At 37.4% G+C, this 25,247-nt stretch overlaps 2 protein-coding genes across 2 annotated transcripts in view; both read right to left on the bottom strand.

Annotated features, from left to right (window-relative positions):
• The window catches only part of LOC107716210 (desert hedgehog protein A-like), a 9,471-nt gene extending 5,407 nt beyond the window's left edge, over positions 1–4,064 (bottom strand). The window contains exon 1 of the mRNA XM_016522584.1: positions 3,191–4,064. Coding sequence (XP_016378070.1) covers positions 3,191–3,502 — 312 coding nt within the window. The 5' untranslated portion in view covers positions 3,503–4,064. The remainder of the gene's footprint in view (positions 1–3,190) is intronic.
• Positions 4,065–12,308: 8,244 nt separating this feature from the next.
• LOC107716206 (limb region 1 homolog-like protein) overlaps positions 12,309–25,247 on the bottom strand; it is a 16,869-nt gene continuing 3,930 nt past the window's right edge. Inside the window, exons 2-16 of the mRNA XM_016522579.1 lie at positions 21,592–21,676; positions 20,098–20,131; positions 19,478–19,617; positions 18,061–18,164; positions 17,836–17,959; positions 17,587–17,655; positions 17,356–17,420; positions 16,668–16,740; positions 16,399–16,482; positions 16,241–16,317; positions 16,076–16,153; positions 15,685–15,849; positions 15,505–15,571; positions 14,716–14,877; positions 12,309–13,639 (exon numbers count right to left, since the gene is read on the bottom strand). Coding sequence (XP_016378065.1) covers positions 13,554–13,639; positions 14,716–14,877; positions 15,505–15,571; positions 15,685–15,849; positions 16,076–16,153; positions 16,241–16,317; positions 16,399–16,482; positions 16,668–16,740; positions 17,356–17,420; positions 17,587–17,655; positions 17,836–17,959; positions 18,061–18,164; positions 19,478–19,617; positions 20,098–20,131; positions 21,592–21,676 — 1,413 coding nt within the window. The 3' untranslated portion in view covers positions 12,309–13,553. The remainder of the gene's footprint in view (positions 13,640–14,715; positions 14,878–15,504; positions 15,572–15,684; positions 15,850–16,075; positions 16,154–16,240; positions 16,318–16,398; positions 16,483–16,667; positions 16,741–17,355; positions 17,421–17,586; positions 17,656–17,835; positions 17,960–18,060; positions 18,165–19,477; positions 19,618–20,097; positions 20,132–21,591; positions 21,677–25,247) is intronic.

The following is a 25,247-nucleotide window of genomic DNA, read 5'->3' as shown; positions in this document are numbered from 1 at the left end:
TTGCATTTTGGTAGCCTATCCATCCACTGCGGCTGCCATACTGAGACTAGATATGCGAACGCCCCTTATCCGATTGCAATCCAATGACGGACGCATTTTGAAGGACAAGACAGTAGCCTATAGGATGTATTTTGAATGTACGGTAGTCCTCAAATAACATTATAGTCCCATCTCGTCTTGTTAACGAAGACGCGGCATAAATTTCGTTATAGTTTTTTATATTAGTTTAAGCTCGTCAACATCTCGTTTTAGTCACAGAAAAAATGTTCGTTAACGAATATTTTTCGTTGTCGTCTTCGTTGACGAAATGAACACTGCTCTAGATAAGAAATTAAAAATGCCAGTAGGTGGTAGTAAATCTTAATGAATAAGTCATTGAGTCATTCATTCATTCATTCATTTGATTCGTTCAAATAGCTGATCTGCACAGCGCTGCTTCAAGTCGAAATGAAAATGTAAGATGACGTATGTGGTGCGGGGCAGGTGCGTTAATTGCGTAAAAAATTTGAACGCATTATTTTTTCCCATAACTAATTCATAGATTAACGCGTTAAATTGACAGCCCTAATATATATATATATATATCCTCCTGAGACCCAGCTATGGAGTTTTTGCCTCTGTAGTGGACATTATATTTTAGTGAATTTCTCTGAGACCTCACATGTCACAGTTTTAAGTCTGGATGTCCTGTACAGAGCACATTCAGGGCTTTTCAGAGATACCTAATGATTGGATGTTTCACCATGACCACTCCCTCTCCTTGGTTTTTAAAAATGGCTGACATTAATTTAGTGATAAAATTGTACATCCTTATGGAAAAATATATTTTGTAATTATAATTTAAATCTGATTAATTTTCAAATTGTTTGTCATAAATCAACATCTCAGGAAAATGTTATGGGGTTTCAAATCAAAATATGACTTCCTGTTATGAAACAGGACATCATTTCATACATGTCCACTGTAGAGGACACCAGGACTAAAAGCATGTTTATTATACATTTTGGGAGACAAAAGAATTGAATAGGAAAACAAATTATATATCAATATTCTTATGAAATATTAGATATTATTATGAAAATCTGGCCAATTACTGCTCCCATTATTACACTTCTTTTTTCAACATGCTGTCCCAACAGCACTTTAATATGCAAATTAGATACAGTGTATAGATAACATTGTGCTTAATGGGAAAACCAGTTTATGGAATTTTTACACACATATTGCATAAAGCAAAATGGTATATCAAATCATTTTGTTATATATTTTATAACATAGTTGAGAACCATCCTTAAACAAAGTTAGTTATAAAAGAATCCTGAAACCTAAAAATTGATTGGTGTTTTTTTAAAAATCCCATTGTTTTTGCCTTTTCATGTCTACTCTTGTCATTTTATTTTTTAGAAAAACTGAGTCCTGGTGTCCTCTACAGAGGACATAGCATAACTTATGAATAAAATATAATTTTTCAAAAATGTTATTTTACCATTTTTTTCTTATGCTCTAAACAATGTAATGACATGAAAAAATACTAAATTCACAAAGCTTTTTATTTCTGGTTCTCAGGAGGAGATACTAGTTTCCTTTACCTTGGTCATGAACCGGTCAGCTTTGGTATGTTCCTCGTCTTTGAAGTCAATGTCAGTGTTATAGTTGCACACGAACTCATTGAAGCGTTCCGAACTGCGCGTTATCCTGCCCTCCGCTCTTCCCCAGGTTGTTCTCCGAGACACCGGGCACGTACTGCTTGTAAGACACTGGAGTCAACTTGCGTTTCCTATGGCGAGTGCCGTAACCCGGACCCGGTCCGCATCCATCCACCACCAGCCATGAATAAAGACACGCAGTCAGCAGGCCGAGCCTCGCCAGCCTTAACCAAGGAGCCAACGTCATTGACGCGCGTGAAGTGTGCCAGGGGATCAGCGAGCCGCGAGCCCTGCAGCGCGAGCGTCTCTCCCAGCACCTCGTCTGACTTTTTCCATGTCCATATCACGGTGTTGAATTAAAATGGGCACTCGTGGGGATTAGGCTCGTGAATCATTGACCAAGGTGTAATGGTTTCCAGATTAAACTGATTATTTAGAACTTAACATCAATGCATCCAGCCATGGTGAATGTATGAACCTGAACAGTTTTCCATATAATTAGCATATAATGTCTAGTTTTTAAATGGCGTACACGGGTCAGTTCATTTATATAGCCTAGCCAAATTTCGGCATTCCGAGCAGAGATGGATTGATCGCATTCTCGTTCTCGTTTGTAGATACTGACATAGCAACAGGTGCTTCATCCCATCATCCTACTCCACCTTGGACAGCTCCGCGTGAAACTGCGTTTTCTGCAATAAGGTTCACAGCGCGCGTCTCTGCTGGTCCTGCCTGATGGTCGTTCTCAAACATAATTTCATTCCTTTACTGTCTGAGTGCCCTGATTCTGCTTCAACATGTGTTTGCTCCCGCTTTTAACCGTTGCGCTCGGACCATTAAATATTTGTGACCGGACAAAGATCGCCCTCCCTTCCTGCGCGCGCTCCGGGACAGTAGCGCACACGCCTCCTCGCGTGCGTTTGCAGTCATGCAGTTGTGAAGTCGTTACAATGTATTGTAACTAACGAGTGGGGGCTACTTTCCTGTGCGCTGTATTTAACAGCATATTTACATGCTGCTACAGCGGATAAAGTAGGAGAGACTTAAGCTAAATCAATATTTCTCAGGATCGGGTTATAATTAAAAATAAATTTCTATACAGTTTACTGTTTTGAATACAAAAACTTCGTTGGCCATTTCCACCATTAATGGCTATTAAAAAGGCCTTTTGTGACAACATGCCCCAATGGTGTTTGCTATTAAACAAATTTGGTGTAGAAACAATTTTCACTCAGAAATTGTTAGTAAATCTCAGAAGTAATCACAAAGAACGAATGCAAAATGAAATTGTGAAGTTGAAAGACCGCAATAGTTTTGTTAAATGTAAAAAAAAAATTTTTTTACAGCAAAAAAAAACAAAAAAAACACAAACATGACAACTTGCCTGGACCTCACATTTAAGAAAAATCCTGTTGTCGTGAGAACACAGTTTAAGCGTTTTGTTAAAATCAATATGCTCTAAACAATGTAATGACATGAAAAAATACTAAATTCACAAAGCTTTTTATTTCTGGTTCTCAGGAGGAGATACTAGTTTCCTTTACCTTGGTCATGAACCGGTCAGCTTTGGTATGTTCCTCGTCTTTGAAGTCAATGTCAGTGTTATAGTTACACACGAGCTCATTGAAGCGTTCCGAACTGCGCGTTATCCTGCCCTCCGCTCTTCCGCTCGCTCCCAGGTTGTTCTCAGAGACACCGGGCACGTACTGCTTGTACGACATTGGAGTCAACTTGCGTTGCCTATGGCGAGTGCCGTAACCTGGACCTGGTCCGCATCCCTCCACCAGCAGCCATGAGTAAAGCCAGGCAGTCAGCAGGCCGAGCCTCGCCAGCTTTAACCAAGGAGCCAGCGTCATTGACGCGCGTGAAGTGTGTGAGGGGATCAGCGAGCCGCGAACCCTGCAGCGCGAGCGTCTCTCCCAGCACCTCGCGGCATTTCGTTAACACAACTGACTTTTTCCACGTCCATATCACGGTGTTGAATTAAAATGGGCACTCGTGGGGATTAGGCTCGTGAATCATTGACCAAGGTGTAATGGTTTCCAGATTAAACTGATTATTTAGAACTTAACATCAATGCATCCAGCCATGGTGAATGTATGAACCTGAACAGTTTTCCATATAATTAGCATATAATGTCTAGTTTTTAAATGGCGTACACGGGTCAGTTCATTTATATAGCCTAGCCAAATTTCGGCATTCCGAGCAGAGATGGATTGATCGCATTCTCGTTCTCGTTTGTAGATACTGACATAGCAACAGGTGCTTCATCCCATCATCCTACTCCACCTTGGACAGCTCCGCGTGAAACTGCGTTTTCTGCAATAAGGTTCACAGCGCGCGTCTCTGCTGGTCCTGCCTGATGGTCGTTCTCAAACATAATTTCATTCCTTTACTGTCTGAGTGCCCTGATTCTGCTTCAACATGTGTTTGCTCCCGCTTTTAACCGTTGCGCTCGGACCATTAAATATTTGTGACCGGACAAAGATCGCCCTCCCTTCCTGCGCGCGCTCCGGGACAGTAGCGCACACGCCTCCTCGCGTGCGTTTGCAGTCATGCAGATGTGAAGTCGTTACAATGTATTGTAACTAACGAGTGGGGGCTACTTTCCTGTGCGCTGTATTTAACAGCATATTTACATGCTGCTACAGCGGATAAAGTAGGAGAGACTTAAGCTAAATCAATATTTCTCAGGATCGGGTTATAATTAAAAATAAATTTCTATACAGTTTACTGTTTTGAATACAAAAACTTCGTTGGCCATTTCCACCATTAATGGCTATTAAAAAGGCCTTTTGTGACAACATGCCCCAATGGTGTTTGCTATTAAACAAATTTGGTGTAGAAACAATTTTCACTCAGAAATTGTTAGTAAATCTCAGAAGTAATCACAAAGAACGAATGCAAAATGAAATTGTGAAGTTGAAAGACCGCAATAGTTTTGTTAAATGTAAAAAAAAAATTTTTTTACAGCAAAAAAAAACAAAAAAAACACAAACATGACAACTTGCCTGGACCTCACATTTAAGAAAAATCCTGTTGTCGTGAGAACACAGTTTAAGCGTTTTGTTAAAATCAACCTCCATTATATAGTTGACACTTGCATAAATTATTCTAATGAATTATTTAAATGAATTAAAAATATTCTAATTATTCTAAGAGAGTTTTTCAACACCAATGCTAAGGAAAAAACATTTATGGAAACAAAAGCTAGTCTTTTAAATCACAAAGACTTGTGACAACTAGCCCCAGTCTCCTCTCTTAGGAAAGTGCTTAAAACTACCCATTCACTCAATCAGCTTGTTGTGTATTTAGATGCAGGTGAGGGTCATTCACATGAATCTAAGCTTCACTGACAGCTTCCTGCTGAGAGATAACAGAGTCATTTCTGTGACTCATTCATTTCTCTCTCTTTGTTTTTCTCCTGAAGCAGAAGACACTGGCTGACACATGCGCCTTGTGCCGAGAAGACCTCTGGGCTGTTAACACCCATGTTTTATCAGCTTCGTAATTATAAACCACCTCAGAACAATAGTTCAAAATTAGAAGACAAAACAAATATCTCAAGTCAATATGGCAATGTGAGCAAGAGGAAGAAAAATAATGAGCAGCAAAATATCAAAATGATTTCCGCTGACCTTCGTTATGCATCCAGACCTTTGGCATCTCAGACAATTAATTCACACACACAGATAAAGCATGCAAAGGTTAAGGCTCTTAGGAAATCTATCAACCTTTTAAACAATACTTTCAGTAATTTTCAAGTTTCAAATTTTTCCAAAAACTTTCAAAAAATTGTATTTTTCAGGTTGTGAATCAGAGATGTTTTCATAATAATGCACAAAACAGCTATAAAGCAAGATATTATTTGTTTAGTAGTTTAGTGCAACATGTTCGATAAATGTGACCTTAATATTTTACACTAATTTTCCTTCGATATGTATTTGTTTTAAACTTTTAAATTCCATTAAATCACCAATTTTCTCAGACTAATAGACAAAAACGGCTATAAAATATGCTCATTTGTGGTGAAGTACTTATGCAACATGTTTAATAAATTTGAACATACACTTTTATATAAATTTCCTCTTGTAATATGTGTTTGTTATAAACTTTTAAATTACATTTTTAAATGACCAGTTTTCATTGCAGTCTCAGACTGAGACAAAAACATACTATAAAGTAAGATATTCAGTTGTGTTTGAGTAATAGTTATGCAACATTTAATAAATGTAAACTTAATAGCTTATATTACTTTTCCTTCATAATACTGTATATCTTTGTTTTAAACTTTTCAAAAACTTTATTTTCAGGTTTAAATTATATTTTTTAATTAGCGTTTTTCATTGTAGTCTCAGACTAACAGACAAAAGCAGCTATAAAGTATGATATTATTTTGTGTTCAACTAGTTTATGCAACATGTTAGAATAAATCAAAGATCAATCCTGATCATGCAATAGGTCATATTTTATGTACCTCTGAAAATCAGATGTACAGATCTGTGGTTCAATCACACATCCCAGACACCACAAATAGCAAATGTGGGGAAAACCTTAATCACAAGTACAAAGGCTTTCAAGAGCACAATCAGTGATACTGACATTCCGCCGAGGGGAAATAGAGAAAATAGCTGCCATTAAACATTAAAGGGAGATGACAATAAAAATAAACACAACTGTTTCAAAATAATTGTTATTAGTATTTCTACATCCCCCCACCCTCTAGCCTCTTTAGAGACCCCACTCCCCCACTTCAGGATGGGAGTATATAGAACAGTGAATGGCTGAGTTTCCTGAGCAGCCACAGCACAGAAAATGAGATCTTTCCTGCCAGACTTACTCTGGCCCTCATTTTCCCATTACAGATGAATCGTGACTACACCTGGCCTTATAATAGTAAAGTGCCATTGAGCTCATGCTACCTTACTTGGCATCAGCAAAATGAGTTGCTGCGTCATTCGCAAAGCCCTCGATTCCAAAATTGCCTCGAATAGTCAGCTGATCATTGGGGGTGATGGTGTTCAATCAATCATGTCAGATGTTACAGAGCATGTTTATGTAAGACGGGCCTGTAAATAAGGCCGAGCCACTTAGATTTAGTAGGAAAATGCTGACTAGACACTATTCTGCATACGTTTCCTGAGACAAAAGCTGTTAGGGTTGCCGAGAAGAGTCAAGGAGCTGACACCGATTATGACCCACCACCATCGGTCAATTCAGTCGTCCCTCACCCTGTTATCAGTGCAGGAAGAGGCAGGGCGGTGTGTCGGACTGTGCTATGCTAAAACCACATGATTTCTGGCTTCAGCGCCAACATACGGCTTCATAGGCTGCCCCTTACCTTAAATAACATGCTTATCGCAGTCCAGAGCAATGTGACAGGGGATCATTGATAAACAGGATCATCTGTCATAGGTGTACATAGATACACCATGCCACATTATGGCCTGGTTTAGTCGTCATGTCATGCGCCGTCTATATATGCATGCTCTGTGCTTTTCTAAGAGACTGAAATTTGCCTATATAATAATTGTCATAATACAACAACCGTGACAAAACAATAGCAGATCAGGGTGGAACTTCCTGAACCGAAACAAATAGGTTAAAGTTCAAGAGAAGAGAATATTATTGCAGATAATATACTGTACCTGCTATTATGCTGACCAGATTTAGAAACATGTTTTTACAGCAGAGAATAACTAACTCGACCAGGAAAACAAAAGATAACACAGGACAACTTCATGTCTTGCTTTTTTAAGGATAATTCATATATTACACAAAACACTCATTCTTTCGGCCTAAGTATTTATTGGAAAAAAATGTGAATGTCACTTTCAGGGCTCTGTACTGTAAAAACCCTGTGTTTATAATGCCTAGAAATAACAGTAGGTGCAAGACTAGTGACTAGTGACTGAGTCATTGAATCATTCACTCAAAGGATACGTTCAAAACACAGATTGATTCAAATGACTTGTGTCTTATGCCAAAAATGTTATGCTATAGTAGCACTATGTGGTTCTGAATTCAGCATCTGTCTTTATGAGTGGATCATTGAATCATTCACTCAGATGATTCATCAAAACACTGCTTAATTCAGCAACGAAACACCTTTCCTGCGTTTTGTTTGGATACACACTTCAGTTCATGTGTGGTGGCTTAAAATAGATAAAGTAGTAAATATCAAAATGTAACCCCAATATTTAGTATTAATGACATCTAAACGAAGATTTGCGAAACACCAAGGCTTTCTCTCAACTGTATTTTGCTTGCCGACATGGTGTTGTCTACTTAGTGGTCAACAATATGAATAGCACATATCAAACATGCTTTGTCCTGTTACAGCTGCAGTACTGCAACCAAACCTTTTTTTATATTTTATTTGTCAAAGAGATTAAGTCGTTTGGTGTACACTAAAATGAATTAAACATACTAACTACTAGATAAAAATCTGCAAGTTGTAACCATGCCCTAGGCCTATTTTATATCTATTTTGATATAACCATGCCCTAGGCCTATTTTATATCTATTTTTATATATCTATATATAAAAACAAAAACCTTTTGTTTTGTTTTTTGCTTGTTGTGGTTCTCTGGCAAAACACCTCTGTGAGAACGGCTGCTGAGTGTGTGAAGGGAGTGTGTCATGAGTGTGCAGGGTGGGTGTGGATGCGCCGTTGCAGGCGGGCAGCGCCGCTCATTATCAGTTGATTAGCAAGTCTTTTCCGGCCGCGAGTTTTCTATTTTCCAGAAGAAATAATATCTTCTAATGCACTTTGGCACACACTTCAAACAACCGTCAGGAAAGCTAATCTGCCTATTTTCCTCTTCATTTTTGTGTTTTGACAATAACGATAGGCTATCGCAACCTGTGAAAGCCTGTCTTTCTTCCCCTTGTCTGATATGATTGATTTGGACCAGCCAAAAGCCCTCTGCTGATCAACAAGAGTGACATGCGTCCACCCAATTTTGTTGAACTAAATGTTTCTGAGGTAAACTGAAATTGAGAGGACAAGTCCTAAATTGCCATCATTGTAAGCACATCGATTTGTTAGTTTTACATTTTATATACATTTCCTTCATAATGTTTTGTTACATATATTTCTTTAAAAAAATTATTTTGTTTAATTTACAGATTTAAAATTACATGTGGAATCACATATATTCAATTTTCTCATACTCGGGTTACAGACAATGAAAAATTTGCCAGATTAAATTGCTAAACATAAATATGTAATATTTGTTTGATTATTGCAAAGTGGTTTAATAAACGCTAAATATTAATTGTATGTTAAATATATAATAAATCTTAAATGTTAATTTAACTTTTGCTTGTCATAACTTCTGCTTAAACTCACTGCCTAAAAATGGCTGTTTCAGTACAAACTTCTTGGTAAAGTTGTTTTAGCAGAGGAAATTCAACGATAAAAAATCTCGAGGACATCCAACAAAGCGCACAAGAAACGGAGAGAAAACAATAATCAAGACAGACAAATCATAATCAGAGGCCGGGATTTCTTTTTCTGTTTAAGAAAAAAGAGAAAAGGAAATGAACACTCAACGAGGAAAACGGATGGACGATATAGAGGTGAGGGGTGAAAGCACATGATGGGTCAGCCGCGGCGTCTCTACGGGCCTGCTGACAGACCCGGGGCAAAATAAAGACCCTGATTAAAGCCGGCCAGCTATGGACGGAGGAACAGCTGGGGGAAGATGCATGGACAGACAAGCACACTAACACCAGAGCTAAACATAACCACCACGGCGCCATTTAAGCAGTGGTCAGGTGCTCAGATGGCAAGAAATGTATGCTGACCTCTATGGAAAGGTCTTTAGCAGACCCAGAACCAAAAATGGGTTCAAAATGACTCACAAATGACACATTGGTTGGAAAAACAGGTGTAAACACATTTATTGTTCTTTTCTCTGCATTTCGAAGGGAATGAGGACAAATGGTTTGTCACAGTTGCTAACTTGCATTAAAGGATGCAGCTGGATTTTTCCAAGCAAACAATTAAAATGTCAGCCATTTCTTTTTTTTAAAATGAGTAATGCTCACTGTATTTTCTTTGTTCCCTCTACTAATGAAGTAAAATAGACATCCATATATGATCCAGTAATGCAGGACAGTCTGTCATCATGAATCCAGTTTTTCTGAGCTGTAAAAATGCATTTTGTGAGAATAGAAAAACACTTAAAGGGATAGTTCATCCAAAAATAAAAAATTAAGTCATCATTTACTTATCCTCACATTGTTACAAACCTGTATGAACACAAAAGATATTTTGAAAAATATCTGAGTGTTGTCAGTGGGGTCTACTGTTTTAGACCCCAAACAGTCTTCAACATTCTTCAAAACGTTCCCAATCATTCACAAAATATCTTACTTTGTGTTCCACAAAAGAAAGTCATACTGGTTTGAAACAACATGATAGTAAGTAAATTATGACAGTTTTCTTTAAGCAATGACTTACGTTTACCTTTGAATAGCTACATAAATGTAAATGATACTCAAAGAAAAAGTTTTATACAAGGATCATGTTATTAAAATATTGGTGAGAAATGTGTAATGATGGATTTGTGGCATACTGTCCTCTACTGGCCACTGCTTGAAGGACGTTTAAAAAAATATGCTGATACAGAAACAAATTAATAAATAACAGAATCATACAAAATAATAAACATGTGTACACCACAATACTGCTCCATATAAAACAAGTGATTATTGAATCAAAAAGTCCACATTTATGAAATCCCAGCAACGTAGTGTCCGTGAAACAGGAAATGGTCATGTGCGTTGATTGTCCCTCTACACAGTTCAAACCAAAACATATGAACTAGCCAAACTTTGACCATATTGCCCGAACTAGGTGTTCTTAATTGGGCCAAACCCCTTCTTTTGGTCATCAGCACAAGTTTTGGAAAGGAAGTCAAGTAGATTTGCATAATTGTGTCAGCGTTTCATAATACAATATTGCACTTTAAAAAATTCACATATTAAATATAACAAAAAAGGGAACAAAATCCCTAAACATTCACAGTTGTCTTGGCATTAAACTTGAAATCGCCGTCAGCCATCTTTTTTAAACATACATTTTAAAACCTAATCTCTACAAAAAGTGTATTTTACAAGCTAGAACCCCATTTGTTTCCTCACAACAAACATCATCTCCAAGATGTTCCACTTTCATCCCTTTTCTCAGGTTCTTCACTTCATTTAGAAGCAGACAAACCCCGCCAGACTGGACTTCCAATGCCTGTGTGGTGTAAGGACCCACAGTAATTTAATTCATTGGATGACACTAAAAATAGTGAAGGGGATGCATGGGGGGCCCACCAGGACAGAACTCAACACTCTCATTCCACCACCAGGAAAAGGAAACGCGGTCATGGCTGTGATGTCATCCTCTGAAATAGCTCTCCTGTCTGGATGCATGTCAAAGTCCTCTGTAACCATTGTTCATTTCTCATATGCCGTATGTTCAAGGCGCCAGTGATTTGACATCCCTTTATTAAATGCAGTAATATGATTGAATATTACTGAAGTAAACAATGCATAAACCTGCAGTTGCAGAATCCCACTTAGGAGGTCCCATCGGTCGACAAATATTGTCCAGGCAACCTTTGTAAACAGCTTTGGTGCCTATTCACCTAAAATGGACCAAAAATAGCACTGGTCCAATAGGAGAAATCCACAGACTGGGAGCCAGAACCTTCTCCATAAGGTAAAGGGCTTCAATAGCCAATTATATCTCAAAAAGCTGATCGCTCTTCAATGAATCTTTGAGAGTCCATTGGCTAGTAGTAGTTTGAGGGGGATGGTTGATCGAGACACAGTCAGAGGCAGTCTGTGGAGACCTGGAGAAAGGAAAAAGGACAGTAAACAACAGAGCGGTAACCTTCATCTAACCACCAGAAAAGGTCATTTTGGCAGGCGATGTTTGGGTTGAAAGCAAACCAATCAATCAAAGAACAAAAGCCAGTTGGGAGAATAAAGAAAAAGAGATGCTATCTGAAGATGTTCTATGTGAGCGAGTGTGTGTTCACGTTCAGCAGTCTTGTTTGTATTAGGTGGAGGGCGATGGGCGTGTGTCTTCCAGAAGGAGTTTGACGCCCTGAGGTCCCCAAGGAACCCTTCTCCCCTTCTGTCCCCTCTCACTTTCCTGAGAGAATTGTGCTTTTTCTATCTGAGGAAAGAGACCAACCCATAGAGAAACATGGCCTGTGCGGGGAACACCTCACCCAAAGACTAACTACAAACACTGGCAAATGGCAGCGTAACACACCCCTTGTCCTTTCAAGATACAATGTGTACATGCGCAAATCTTTCTCCTGACACGTTTTCCTTGAGATAAACGTTAGCATTAAGTGTTACAAAAGGAATGTTCTGAGTTCAGTACAAGTTAAAGGTGTACAGACAGCATTTGTGGTGTAATGTCTAAAATAAAGGGCTTTAAAAGTATATCCACAGTTCTTAAATATTATATGTATTGTATTAAAAGAAAGTTATTTTTAAATATATTTATGTTTAAACATAAAAAATACACACATATAAATTTTTACATACATATAGACACACACACACACACACACACGTGTGTTAAAAATATAAATAAGAAATATAATTTAAAATAAAAAAAATTTAATGTTATTAAAATATTGGTGAGAAATGTGTAATGATGGATTTGTGGCATACTGTCCTCTACTGGCCACTGCTTGAAGGACATTTGTTTAAAAATTATGCTGATACAGAAGCAAATTCACAAATAACTGAATCATACAAAAGAATAAACAACAGTTTGATCAGCAAATGTGTACACCATAATACTGCACCATATAAAACGAGTGATTATCGAATCAAAAAGTCCACATTTATGAAATCCCAGCAACGTAGTGTCCGTGAAACAGGAAATGGTCATGTGCGTTGTTTGTCCCTCTACACAGTTCAAACCAAAACATATGAACTAGCCAAACTTTGACCATATTGCCCGAACTAGGTGTTCTTAATTGGGCCAAACCCCTTCTTTTGGTCATCAGCACAAGTTTTGGAAAGGAAGTCAAGTAGATTTGCATAATTGTGTCAGCGTTTCATAATACAATATTGCACTTTAAAAAATTCACATATTAAATATAACAAAAAAGGGAACAAAATCCCTAAACATTCACAGTTGTCTTGGCATTAAACTTGAAATCGCCGTCAGCCATCTTTTTTAAACATACATTTTAAAACCTAAACTCTACAAAAAGTGTATTTTACAAACTACAACACCATTTGTTTTCTCACAATGAACATCATCTTCAAGATCACGGTCACTTGTTATCCTTTCATCCCTTTTCTCAAGGATCTTCACTTCATTTAGAAGCAGACAAACCCCGCCAGACTGGACTTCCAATGCCTGTGTGGTGTAAGGACCCACAGTAATTTAATTCATTGGATGACACTAAAAATAGTGAAGGGGATGCATGGGGGGCCCACCAGGACAGAACTCAACACTCTCATTCCACCACCAGGAAAAGGAAACGCGGTCATGGCTGTGATGTCATCCTCTGAAATAGCTCTCCTGTCTGGATGCATGTCAAAGTCCTCTGTAACCATTGTTCATTTCTCATATGCCGTATGTTCAAGGCGCCAGTGATTTGACATCCCTTTATTAAATGCAGTAATATGATTGAATATTACTGAAGTAAACAATGCATAAACCTGCAGTTGCAGAATCCCACTTAGGAGGTCCCATCGGTCGACAAATATTGTCCAGGCAACCTTTGTAAACAGCTTTGGTGCCTATTCACCTAAAATGGACCAAAAATAGCACTGGTCCAATAGGAGAAATCCACAGACTGGGAGCCAGAACCTTCTCCATAAGGTAAAGGGCTTCAATAGCCAATTATATCTCAAAAAGCTGATCGCTCTTCAATGAATCTTTGAGAGTCCATTGGCTAGTAGTAGTTTGAGGGGGATGGTTGATCGAGACACAGTCAGAGGCAGTCTGTGGAGACCTGGAGAAAGGAAAAAGGACAGTAAACAACAGAGCGGTAACCTTCATCTAACCACCAGAAAAGGTCATTTTGGCAGGCGATGTTTGGGTTGAAAGCAAACCAATCAATCAAAGAACAAAAGCCAGTTGGGAGAATAAAGAAAAAGAGATGCTATCTGAAGATGTTCTATGTGAGCGAGTGTGTGTTCACGTTCAGCAGTCTTGTTTGTATTAGGTGGAGGGCGATGGGCGTGTGTCTTCCAGAAGGAGTTTGACGCCCTGAGGTCCCCAAGGAACCCTTCTCCCCTTCTGTCCCCTCTCACTTTCCTGAGAGAATTGTGCTTTTTCTATCTGAGGAAAGAGACCAACCCATAGAGAAACATGGCCTGTGCGGGGAACACCTCACCCAAAGACTAACTACAAACACTGGCAAATGGCAGCGTAACACACCCCTTGTCCTTTCAAGATACAATGTGTACATGCGCAAATCTTTCTCCTGACACGTTTTCCTTGAGATAAACGTTAGCATTAAGTGTTACAAAAGGAATGTTCTGAGTTCAGTACAAGTTAAAGGTGTACAGACAGCATTTGTGGTGTAATGTCTAAAATAAAGGGCTTTAAAAGTATATCCACAGTTCTTAAATATTATATGTATTGTATTAAAAGAAAGTTATTTTTAAATATATTTATGTTTAAACATAAAAAATACACACATATAAATTTTTACATACATATAGACACACACACACACACACACACGTGTGTTAAAAATATAAATAAGAAATATAATTTAAATAATAAAAAAAATTTAATAAAGTAATTTATGCATTTAGCAGACGCTTTTATCCAAAGCAACTTACAGTGCATTCAGGCTATACATTTTTTACCAGTATGTGTGTTCCCTGGGATTCGAACCCACGATCTTTTTTGCACTGCTAACGCAATGCTCTACCACTGAGCCACAGGAACATATTAATATATATATAACATATAAATATATTTAAAATAGGCAAAATTATAATTGGTAAAAATAAATAAACCAGCATGAGAAATGCTATTCATGGATCTTCCATCTCAAATAAATAAAAAGCAACTAACCAAAGGCACGGATGAGTTCTCTTTGCAAGGCCCATGTGACTGTGTTGATGAGGCAGGCGGACGTGAGTCCAGCAAAAAGCATGTTGTACAGGAAAACAATGTGGAAACTGCCAAGCCAGTTATACCGTCCAAAGTCTCCAAGCAGATCAAACCTTGTGATTCCTGCATGTAATTACAAGGAAAAGAGGAACACAACCTTATAAAGTTTAATATTTTTCTAATTGTATTACATAATGGAAACATATTGCTGAAATATTGCTATTTAGTGCCCTCTTGTGGACAGACAAAACGACATTACAAATGGAACTCTTGCCATTCATAAAGTTTGACAGGTGGACCTTAAGTATCCATTTATTAAATGTTTTTGTTAATTTGATTATGACTTTAAACCACCAATAAGAGTATAGGGTAACACTTTATTTTAAGGTGTCCTTGTTACAGTGCAATTATACATATAAGTACTGAGTAATATTAATTAACTACATGTACTTACTATTATAATAACAATTAATTATGCATAATTAATTGTTATTATAATAGTAAGTACATGTAGTTAATTAATATTACTCAGTACTTATATGTATAATTGCACTGTAACAAGGACACCTTAAAATAAAGTGTAACCGAGTATAGTACTCTCAGCTACATTTAACACAGTTTAAATAAAACAATTAAATAATTCAGCAGATTTTTTCCCTTAAATCAGTGCAGAAAAAATCTTGGCCTACAAAAGACTTTAAAACCATGTCGCTATTAAATAACATTTTACAGTCATTTTAAAATACTTACCCAATGTGCGGGAGAAAACAGGCAAGGCTGAACTGAGTATTAAAAGAGAAACACAGTTCCCTATAATCTGTGGAGAGACAAAAACAACAATTTAATTTGACTATAAAGAGCCACCACATGTGAATGTGTAATATCCAATTCCCACAGCTGTTTTATGATGAGTATGAGAGATCTCTGTACCTGTGTGAGGGTTGTGTCCTGTGCACATGGCAGCAAACCGGTGAAGAGTGGAGAGCTGTAGAAGCCGACGACCGAGGAGACCATGAGATACAAGATGATGACCACCTGCACTGCAGCTCCCAGAGAACCGAACATGGAGAATGAGGCAAGGCCCAAGTGAGGGTCCTGCAACAGAGAAAACCAACCAATGTGAAATTATGATGATAAATTACTACTGCAATACTTGCATGGACTACTTTTATGATGCTTTTGGATGTTTTTAGTACTATATGAGGGTGAGTAAATTGAATTATGAAAATGCCCTGAAATCTTTTTCCGTGAATTACATTTACAGGTCCATCTGTGAATCCTGAAATGACAAATATAATTGGATCATTTTCATGCATCTCACCTCCATTCCTCTAGGCATTGCAGACTCATCGAAGAGCAGTTCGAGCACATGGAAACACACCATCAGCACAGACACCGCCTGAGAAAGACCATAAATGTGGTTTTAGCACAACGGTATAATTGTAGCCAGAATAAGTATTCTGTATTCCATAAGGTTTACTCTTACAGTTAAAGCTAAAAGCAGCAGCATGGCCACTGGGTATCCCAGGTTGCGTTGCCATGGAGACGCTCTTTTCCGCAACTCTATAATGGAAGCAGCAAGAATGAAGAGCAATTCATGATTGTTAACTGATGTATTCGACACTCTGAGAGGCATGTTTGTACCTAAAGCAATGCGTTTGGACTGCACACTCAAAAATTCGTTGTTGATGGACTCTGTGTTTGCACTAATCCAACAGGAGGTGTTACCTGAAAGAGAAGGAGTGTATAAGAGTTTAGGAAATCATGTTTTGGAAATGTAAATCCTTGTTTGACATGCCAGTAAAGCTTCTTTGGACATTAAAAAGAAAATGAGAGAAAAGAGAAAGAAATCTTTATAAGGTGGGGTCACTTCCTTAGCAGCCAGTATGCCTTTCTCACATCCTGATACTCACTTTTCAACTTCCTGGACAGAGAGGCCTCTTCAAACACTGTGCAGTTCATGGTCTCTTCTAGGTTCTCCAACAACTTAAAAAAAAAAGAGAAAAAAAAGAAGACAAAACTTCATAACTCTAATTCCTCAAATATTTACACCATCCTTCAAACATTTGGCGCTCAGTAAGATTTTTTTCATCTCAAAGATATTAATACTTCTATTCAGCAAGAATACATTAAAAGTGACAGTAAAGAAAGTAAAGACATGTATAATGTTAACATTTAAAATAAATGCTGTTTAACTTTCTATTCATCAAGGAAAAATATATATCATGGTTTACATAAAAATATTCAGCAGCACAACCCTGAATCATTTTCAACGCTGATAATGATAAGAAATGTTTCTTGCACATCAAATCAGCATATTAGAATGATTTCTGAAAGATCGTGTGACACTGAAGACTGGAGTAATGGCTGCCAAAAATTCAGCTTTGCCATCACAGGAATAAATTACATTTTAAAATATTAAAATAGAAAATAGCTATTTTTAATTGTTGTAATAATTAGTGTTTTTATACCTATTTTTAATCAAATAAATGCAGCCTTCGTGAGCGTAAGTGACGCCTTTCATAAACATTCATTTTCATACCGCCTGTGCAAATACATCTAAATCAAAATGTAATTTTAACAGGTATTATGTCTACTTACCCGAGGTTTGACCAATAAGCTCCCAGTGATGCTAAACATACGTGAAAGCCCAAAGGGTGTGCACACTATAACAAAAAAAAGAGAAAGAAATGAGATGTAACAAATATATAAATTACAGGACGTCAAAGGCAATAAAATACCAAACTAAACGTTAACATCAAATTATTTAAAACAAAAAAACTATAACCCACCAACAACATATAAATAGTATATACATTTAAACACACTTACACAAAAGCAGCAGAACTCCAAAAAGTGAGATTCCAGAATAAAGATGGGGCAGGTAATATTCCCACAGGTCTGAAAAGCACAAGAAAAACAGAAGACTGTTAATAAGACTATTTCTTTATATTGCGTTTATACAATTAAGAGGAAATTTGGGAGTCTAGCTGGCATTATAAACTGTGCTCTATTCAACTGAAGGCAATCAAAGAGACTGAACAAGTGCAGTGCATAGTCTCTAATGTTACACAGCCTCACCATAAAGACTCTCACGTGCGGTGTTGAGATGGAGGAGGGCTGATGCCACCCACACAATGCCCAGCACCAGCAGACTGAGGAGCAGCAGCATCACGGCAGTCTCATAGACCCTCGCCATAATGCCCTTTCAGAGGAGAAAACACACATAACAACTGGACATCAGATACAGAACGGAGTTCAAGTGCTCTGGATTTGCGTTCACCATTACACAAATTACATTTTTACCTTTTTTGACCCAGCAAATCCTTCTGATTCAGTAAAGAAATAGGCAAATGGCATGAGGAAGACCAACGAAAGGTTTGAAAATAAGAAGACTAGGTTCCACAAGCCTGAAACAGAGACATATAGAGAATGAGTAAGTAGTCTTATAATACAAAAGCAAAAACCCACAACCTGCATGATAACACACCAATGTACATGTTTTTGTATGGAGTTTTTTTTTTTTTTTTTTACTTTTATTCAGCAAGGATGCATCTAATTGATCAAAAGTGACAGTAAAGACTTTTACAAAGTAAAAAATTTCAAAGGTAAAGAATTCTATTTCAAATAAATGTTGTTCTTTTAAGTTTTTATTCAAAGAATCCTAAAAAAACAATTTATCAGTTTCCACAAAACTGTTTTCAACATTGATAATAACAAGGAATGTTTCTTAAGCTCCAAATCAGCATGTTAGAATAATTTCTGAAGGATCATGTGACCCTGAAGACTGGAGTAATGACTGCTGAAATTCAACTCTGCCATCACAGAAATAAATGCCATTTTAAAATATCAAGTCAAGTCACCTTTATTTGTATAGCACTTTATATAATACTGATTGTCAAAGCAGAAATAAAAAATAATAATAATTTAGTATATATGAACAATATTTAAAGTTATGCTTCATATTGTGTTCACAAGAACTACAAAGAATACATCAAACTTACACACCACTAGGGGGCAACCATGTGCCATACTAACTTCAACTCTTACTAGCTCTTCATCTAAAGTGCCATTAAGTGTTTGTTCTGTTTATTATTCTCAGTTGGTCTGAGATTTCTTGGCTAATTCTATTGTGATCACGTACAATCCTCGAAGCTTATGAGGTCTGGTGTTGCACGTGCAATGCAAAACACTGGAAAAGGCATTTCACCATATGCCTACAAACTTAATATCAAAAGTGCAAATAAAAATCTGGATTTTAAACTAAATAGTAGCCTTAGATTTACAGCCAGAACGTTTTATACTCTTGGCAGACTTGCTACAATGCCCAACCCGAGATAACACAACACAGAGCCATTAGACCAGGGGTGGGCAAACTTGGCCCTTCCAGGCCACTTTCATTCAGAGGTTAGCTCCAACCCTAATCAAACACACCTGAACCAGCTAATCATTGTCTTCAAGACTACTAGAAGGCTACAGGCAGGCGAGTCATATCAGGGTTGGATCAAATCTCTGCAGGAAAGTGGCCTGGAAGGGCCAAGTTTGCCCATCACTGCATTATTGTGTTCACACAAAAACATATTAACATCTGTTCAGATTGGGCAACAAAATACTATTTGAGAAGTTGTAAATGAATTAGATTGGTAACTCTATTGATGTTATAGTCACATATTCCACATGTGCAAAGCAAACTTATTAGTTATTCATGTGTGCATGAATTTACCACGGATGAGCGAGCCATTGAGCCACTGCATGTAGTAACTGTGTGGGAATGTGAGCAGAACTTCATTGGACAGAATGGAGATGGGCAGAAGCAGCACTGCACATACGGCCACTGAGAGTGTGAATGTACACAGCCACAACCTGCAGAGTGAGAAAAACAGTCAAAGAAGGGTGAGGATGTGTTTTGCAGCCTTTTACTTTGACATAGTGCCAGCTGTGAAAGGAGGCGGTTTTTAAACGCCACGCTGGAGACCAAAGGGCAAACTGTCCACTTACACTTATTCAGGGCAAACTAATAAAAAGCAAAATAGCACCCAGTAGGGTGTCCTCAGCAGCCTAGCTTCCTTAAAGTCAGTGAATTGCTGTGAAATGTACTATTTTACTGCCATAACGTGACATATTTCTGAGTGAAACAAGATATTCAACTACTTAAGTAGGGTGGGAGCTGATTTTATGCATTTGGAATTTATTGGATGATGAAAATGGGATGTTAAACGCTAGAAAGGAGCCAAACCGAATTTGAGTTTACTTGCCTAAATAGATATTTGGCTATTACTGACCAAAATCCAATAGTCATGTGGCCTACATTAAGAAATTTAAAAAAAAAAAAAAAGACCTTACGCAATTTTGTTGACAGTGGCATCCTCAATGTCATCTGTGGGCAAAAAAGGAAATTAGTTTGTCACCACAACACTATCCCACTGCAGACGCAGTTCAGCCTTGAAACTAAATTGAACAAAATGACAGAATCCCACAATGAGCCAGATTCATCATAAAGCTATTCCGTGAAGTAAACATAACACTATTAAACCCTTATTTAAAAAAAAAATATTTGTAAGAAGTCTGGGGAAGCCTTCATAGTTAGATTTTTCATTATTGCACATGCAGGAAAACAATATATGTTTCAAGAATTGCTCTTACTAACAGGGATGGATTAAGAACATGAGGCAGAGAGAATGAAAAATAAACCTCAAACATTCACATGTGAGAAGAGCAAAACATGCCCAGTGTGACAGAGCTGCAGGGTAGGTATGTGTGACATTTCCTGGGAGTGCTCGAAAACCTTACGCAAAACAGGTTCTCTGCGCATATTCTTCAAAACAACCAATATGCAACTGAAGAAACTCCTTCAGCCCTCCACAACCGGTGCACATTTAGACTTAATGTCTTGTAAAGTGATTCTGTTTATGTTCCTATATTAGAATATGCATGATAATGGTTTGGCTGGCAGTTGAGTACACAATGTTCTTTAAGTGTGTGTATAAAAGGACGTTCTTACATCCGTCTGCATTATTTTTTAATATTTGATCATGTAAGCAAGCATGTGCTAGATTGAGGTATTTAAATGTTGCGATGACACAGGAGCGGCTGTGCTCATGGAGACCCAGGTTTCCCCAGAGCTTTCCTATCAGCTCTCCACTGACCTATATAATTATAAAAAAAATAAAATAAAAAAAAAGAGATAAATAAATGAAAAATGATATAAGAATTGTTATAATAAAAACATTCAAGGCTGTTTCACTGCATCTAGCCGTTTTATTAACAACAAATATTTCAAGACCTACATTCTGTTCTGCTTTATCTAGCTGTTTTGGAACACAAGAATGCATTGATGTGTTTTGCCCAAGTCAGACACTAGAAAAAACATCCCTCAGATTTTCCACTGTAAGTAGGTATAGCAGAACCGGGAAAGAGCAGAGTTCAATTCTGGGGTGTATACCAAAACACAAGGTAATGTTCTCTTATGAAACCTCAGGCAGTGCTCGGGCAGGGGGCCTATGTTTATCTCACAGGAACATTCCTCATCCCCACTGCTGCCCTCCCTCAATGTTACATAACTGCTGTTGACACCAATCAGAAGCTTTGACTCTTCTATTCTGAAGATGATTTCTACTATTTAACAAATAACACAGAATACTTCATTATCCGAGCATGACTGGGTACCAAACAAAACATTTTTGGAAAGTGCAGGAGCATGACCGTGTCAGGTTGTGCTGACCAACAAATGTTATTCAGCTCTTAGAGCAGCTGTAGTAAATCACAGGTGTGCTTTGAAGGACTGGACTGCATGAAGCCAAACAACTGCAGAGGTTCCGGGGGTCACGTTAAACTTACCAGTGACAAACTCAGCATTCTTCTTGAAGTGAGTGAGAATGAAGTGCGACAAGATGTAGAGGCAAATGAAAAGCAGCACGCAAATCTAAAATGAAGAAAACAGAAGAACATCAGTGCAATTTGAAAACATTCAAAAATGTACATTATTTACAGACAACATGATGTAATATACTGCAGCTTGTCATTCAAAAAGTCTGAAGAGAAGAAAAAGATTTTAATATACAAATATAAAATACAGTGTACAGATCTATTTTCAGAATCAAAATCAGAATCAGATAGAGCTTTATTGCCAAGTGTGTTTACACACACAAGGAATTAATCTTGGTGTCAGGAGCTTCCAGTACAGAAAGTACAGACATACATATAATTTAAGGTAATACAGTAAAATAAAAAACACTAATAATAAAGTGAATAGACAATAAATAAATAAATAATATGGTATTAAAATATAGAGAAAAAGAAAATATCAACAGAATTGTGAATGTGAATATGTGCTATTTACAGACGAAAAGTTTTAATGTACAGTCAAAGTTATTTGTGCAGTCCTGAAATGTGTTATGTGTTGTTCAGGTGGAATATGGCCTGGGGGGAAATGCTGATCTTGTGTCTGGCTGTTTTGGTGCTCAGTGCTCTGTAGCGCCGACCAGAAGGCAACAGTTCAAAGAGGAAGTGTGCTGGGTGTGAAGGGTCCAGAGTGATTTTACCAGCCATTTTCCTCACTGTGGAGGTGTAAAGTTCTTGGAGGTTAGGAAGGGGGGCACCAATAATCCTCTCAGCAGTCCTGACTGTCCTTTTTTAGCTTTCAGAGTCCTTTTAGGAACATTAAGATGCTCCTACACTTGGTCTCCAGTCAATTTCATTACATTTGAGAGCAGTGTGAACATTCTTCAAAACTTTTCATTTCATGTTCCACAAAGGAATAATCACAATCTTTCTTGGAAGATTGGGTGTAAATGTCACTTTGCAGAATATCAGAGATGACATACATTTTCACAGACATCTGCAGTATGAGTCACGCAGTTAATATGAGCAACACAATCATCAACAGGCAGCGACAAGACATGCTGTTCAAACACGCTGTTTAGATGTGTTGCCAATTTAAGTTATCAAGGACACGTTAGACAGAGAACCTGTAACGGAGCAGAGGTCATGAAACACACTCCAACACAACCCCATTATCACTGACACATGCTGCTGTACGCGGTCCAGATTGTCTTTACAGTTCTGTGACATAAGAGCTCCTAATCAAGGACATTTGGTTCTTAATGGTAACACACAGACCGGTGATGGGATAGGACGGGACCAGTCAAAGATATTATAGAAATACATTATATATTGATAAAAGATAATAGGAAGAAATTCATTGAGTGTCCCGGAATATTAAAAATTTTTTTAAAAACAGTCATTTGTGTGGCAATAGAAAGTGAATCAGTAAGAGGAGTGTCCCTTCTAGCCAGCGGTCCCTTTTCTTAGGAATCTGAATTACAAATGAATAAAAGACCCACAGTGCAGACTTGAGAATGAAGGTAACAGCACCAGATGGAGGATGAAGATTACAGCTCAAATGCAAATGAAGAGTTACAACTGGGATTAGGTAATAGATTAGACACAGTAAAGATTTACAGGCAAATTAGACATTTACAGTTCACTTAGATATTTATCACAAAAACTTAACAGTTGGTCATATTTAAAATGTTAATACTGCTAAACATGTATACATTGTTGTTAGGCTATAATCACTTGCATAATAATAATAAATTTTCATTTTATCAATAAAAATGTTAATAAAGCAATTAATATAATAATAATATATCACTAATAATTTAATAATAAAGTAATACTAATAATATATCAATGCTTATATATAATAATAATAATTATTATTATTATTATTACTACTACAACTACTATAAAGTATTATTACTACTGACACTGCCCAAATGTATTGCTTGTTGTCAATAAAGCACCCTAGAATTAAATTTATTAAAAATAAGCAAATTCCTTAAATCATAAGAGCCAAAAACAATTGTAGTGCTGCAACATCTCAATATTTGACCAGCGTAGAACAAACACAGTAGTGATGCAAGAGAAAAACAGTAGAAAAATTTAATGTTTAGGAATTAATGAAGCATGTCCAAAAGAGTTGTTAAAAAAAAAAACTGTGTTTACGCTGAATTCTTGTCGATGACTCATTTAACTTTAAAATAAACCTACAAAGCCACAATCTCCAAAAATCAGATGAACACATTTCCTGTACCATGCTGGCATCAGACTGCTATTCTTCAATATCTCTTTTGGCACTACTTTAACATGGAGGAAGGGCAATGCTTGACTCTTCTCATCCTGAGAGAGCTGCAGTGGCATCTGTCCACATGACAATAATAACTTTCTAATTCCATGATTAACCTTTATCCTGATTTCAGATATAAGATCTGCATGTGGAAACAATACTTCTGAGAAATGAAACAAAAGACATGACGATTGAACACACCTTATAGGTCTGATGTATGGGATATATTGAGTGAACTGAAGGGGGAAAAAAACAATTCTGAAGCACCATATGTCCAATAAAAGAGAGGAAGAATGACAGCAAGAGGAAGAGGGATGAGGGAGGGGACGGGACAGGAAACTGGGATTTTGTCTTCAAAGTGCACACAGCAGTGAAAACAATTGATCTGTGGGATAGTATCACTGAACCTCTGAAAGGTGTTCACACAGATTTGTTTGCTCAGCGTTTGAATAGTTTGTTTTCATTCGACTAAAACCAACAAGTTAAAACAGTCAAGCTAAAATATTGCATGTCAAAACTGAAACAGAAGATTGCGTAACAAAACTGTTGGATATAACATGAGAATACATGTCTGGTCTCATTATATTACCAGTCAAAGAAATTTTGAAAAAAACCTCAGGGTTTTTATATCTATACAACGAAAGTCAATGGGGTCCAAAACAACACTGGACTCAACAGACTCTCATTGAAAGTATCTTCTTTTGTGTTCCACTGAAATTCCACATAAGAAAGAAACGTCATACAGGTGTGGAACGACACTCTGTGACGACAGAAATGTCATTGTTTGCGCAGTATCCCTTTAAATCCTTTCAAACAACCAAAAGGGTGGACAAAGACAATATTTACCGGTCCCTGTAGGTCAATAAACAGAAGATAAGAAACTAAATCTTCTATTTCACTAATCTTATTTGGGCAATGGTGGGCATGTTTTCAAACCTATTCATCAATATGGGTCAATGTTATTGTGACTGACCGAATAATACGAGTGTAATTTTATGAACAGGCAACCAGGCCATCTATATAGTGTACTTGCTGACATTCATATATATAAATAACCAAAGTTATTTATTCAAGTAAGGGCTGCACGATAAATCGAAATGGAATCGAAATCGCGATTCGACAGAAGCTGCGATTATCATGCGTATCTTTCAGTGAAGCACAGTTCTGTGATCAGCAGTAAATCTCCATCCAAAGGCCAGAGGGCGCTCTCGCGCTGAAACGCCAAATACGCCTCGCAGAAGAAACCCAGAAAATGCCTATCGCTGCAGCTGAATAAACAGAAGATTTAACTGCTTTGATTGATTCAACGTGACTAATAAACACACGACTACGGCAATATACGGTTTATCTGAGTTCTTATTATAAT

The sequence above is a fragment of the Sinocyclocheilus rhinocerous genome, unplaced genomic scaffold (genome assembly GCF_001515625.1).
Source record: "Sinocyclocheilus rhinocerous isolate Xijiao unplaced genomic scaffold, SAMN03320098_v1.1 scaffold148, whole genome shotgun sequence".
Taxonomy (NCBI): Eukaryota; Metazoa; Chordata; class Actinopteri; order Cypriniformes; family Cyprinidae; genus Sinocyclocheilus; species Sinocyclocheilus rhinocerous.
This window is presented reverse-complemented; position numbering and strand designations above follow the sequence as displayed.